This window comes from Austrofundulus limnaeus, unplaced genomic scaffold (genome assembly GCF_001266775.1).
Source record: "Austrofundulus limnaeus strain Quisiro unplaced genomic scaffold, Austrofundulus_limnaeus-1.0 Scaffold33, whole genome shotgun sequence".
NCBI lineage: Eukaryota > Metazoa > Chordata > Actinopteri > Cyprinodontiformes > Rivulidae > Austrofundulus > Austrofundulus limnaeus.
The window spans coordinates 237,861-239,875 of NW_013952435.1; the positions used below are offsets into that span (position 1 = coordinate 237,861).

The following is a 2,015-nucleotide window of genomic DNA, read 5'->3' on the forward strand; positions in this document are numbered from 1 at the left end:
TTGTATTAATGATTAAATACAGCAAAATCAATTATTTCAAAGGTAACAGATCTTTGTAATACTTGGTTTATTTACATAATAACTTTGCTGGATGTTCGGCCCCTGAGCTGTTGACCTGCAGTAACCATGGCCCCCGGAGAAATGTACTGGAATAACCCTGTTCTGCAGTACGAGAGTAAATCTTAAAAGGCACCAYAGTCCTTGTCATCTTTAGCTGCTAATGTTAATGATTCCTTAGTTTCTGTTGTTTTGCCCSTTGTTGTCAGAAGCTAACGTTAGCGCTGAACGTCAACTGGTTGTAAACATACGGCAAGCCAGGAGGGACAAAATTTAGATACTCCCCTCATCTTCATCACGTACAAGACTCGATGAGGAAAGGTCCGTCTCCWGCCCATGAATCTGTGTTTTTACACAGCCCTGGTGTCCTGCTGCTTGGACTAATCTGAGAGTAAATGTTGATAATAAAAACCAAACCAGGTTGTATTAAAGGAAATGYTGAGTCATCGTGTTTGTGTCGACCAGCAGCGGTTCTCCGTCCACTCTGACCGGTAAAGTCAACCAGCTGGAGGTGATCCTCAGGCAGCTGCAGCACGACCTCAGAAAGGTGAGTTTTTTATTTATTTACTGTATTTTCTCCAGCCTCCAGGTCTGAYATCCTGCTTCCTGTCCTTACCGAGCCCCGGAGCTCCCGGTGAATTCTCCTCACGTCTCTGTCTTTGTGCTTCTGTCTCTCCTGGTTTGCTCAGGAGAAGGAGGACAAGGCCATGCTGCAGGAGGAGGTGCAGCACCTGAGGCAGGACAACATGCGGCTGCAGGAGGAGAGCCAGACGGCCGCGGCTCAGCTCAGGAAGTTCACCGAGTGGTTCTTTCACACCATCGACAAGAAACCCTGAGACCCGGGACGCTGCCGTTAAACMCCCCCCCCCCTCCCCCCACGACAAGTAAAACAATCTTAAAATGAAACTTTTACCAAGAGTATTACAGACTCTGCACTGTGTGAGAGACCCGGACCGTCCTCCTCTCAAGCTGAAGGCTGGTCTTTTCCCGTCTCGTTGGACAGAAATTGAGAGAGACGTCCCTCTCAGGGGGCCTCCCCTCCCCCCCGAGCCCCTCTGGATCTTCTTACAGTAGTGGAATGTAAAGCTCATTCACTGTAGTCAACATTTAACCTACCTACCCATAAACCCGTGGGTCTGCTGTACCGTCTGCTGAGCTGTACGTCACTGCGCACACCGTCACCCAGCTGTTCACAGGGAGGGGGGCGGAGGAGGAATGTACTCCACTAAATGAAGTGACACTTACTGTCTGATTGCACCGAGGGGACGCCACATGTGGTGGGCTCGAGGCGGAGGGGGGAGGGAGGGGATGAATGTAGCTCAACTGAGATCCTTCTTTTCCCTCTCTGAGGTTCTAGTTCCCAAAGTTAGAAACTCGTTTGATGTTTTTTAAGGTTTTTTTTGTTTGTTTGTTTTTTGAAGCCGGGGCTCACGCTGCTCCACTTTTTTGCCGCAGAAATCTGATCGTTTTCAGTCCAAAATGTGAGGAAAATACGGATTGTTGCTTTTCGTTTTTGTTTACATTTTACACAATGTTTTGTTACAATGACTTTATTCAGGTTTGAGATTATACAGGGTGAGTCAAAAGTATCTGGACACCCTTTTTATTCGAGAAACGGGAAGGAAATTGAAATATCTGAACAAGTAATGGGTGAGGGGGTCTTTCTTTTAGGCTATGCCCGGATAATGGCCGCCATCTTAAAAGTCACCATATTTGATCGAGGGCAAGTTTTTATAGGAGGCTTCTGTAGCTGCRTTTCCACTGCAAATGTGCACAAAACTTTGTCGATATTCTGTTAATGTCGAAAAAACACAGTTTTGCAATTGCGATGTTTCCATTAAGTAAGAAATGCTATTAAAGCCACAGGTAAATACATTTGTTTTCACGATAAATCATTACAAACATGGCAGCAATGAATGTAAACACTTGCATAATTGCTACCACGACACTAGCGCTCA

The 2,015-nt window shown here is 46.2% G+C and overlaps 1 protein-coding gene across 6 annotated transcripts in view; it reads left to right on the forward strand.

Moving 5' to 3' along the window:
- LOC106515866 (signal-induced proliferation-associated 1-like protein 2) overlaps positions 1-1,760 on the forward strand; it is a 138,434-nt gene extending 136,674 nt beyond the window's left edge. For 5 of the 6 annotated variants that reach the window (XM_014005900.1, XM_014005903.1, XM_014005904.1 and 2 more), the window contains 2 exons: positions 523-604; positions 747-1,760. In XM_014005900.1, the coding sequence (XP_013861354.1) occupies positions 523-604; positions 747-893 (229 nt within the window). In that variant the 3' untranslated portion in view covers positions 894-1,760. The remainder of the gene's footprint in view (positions 1-522; positions 605-746) is intronic. The other variant, XM_014005902.1, reaches the window with a different exon arrangement.
- Positions 1,761-2,015: the final 255 nt, after the last annotated feature.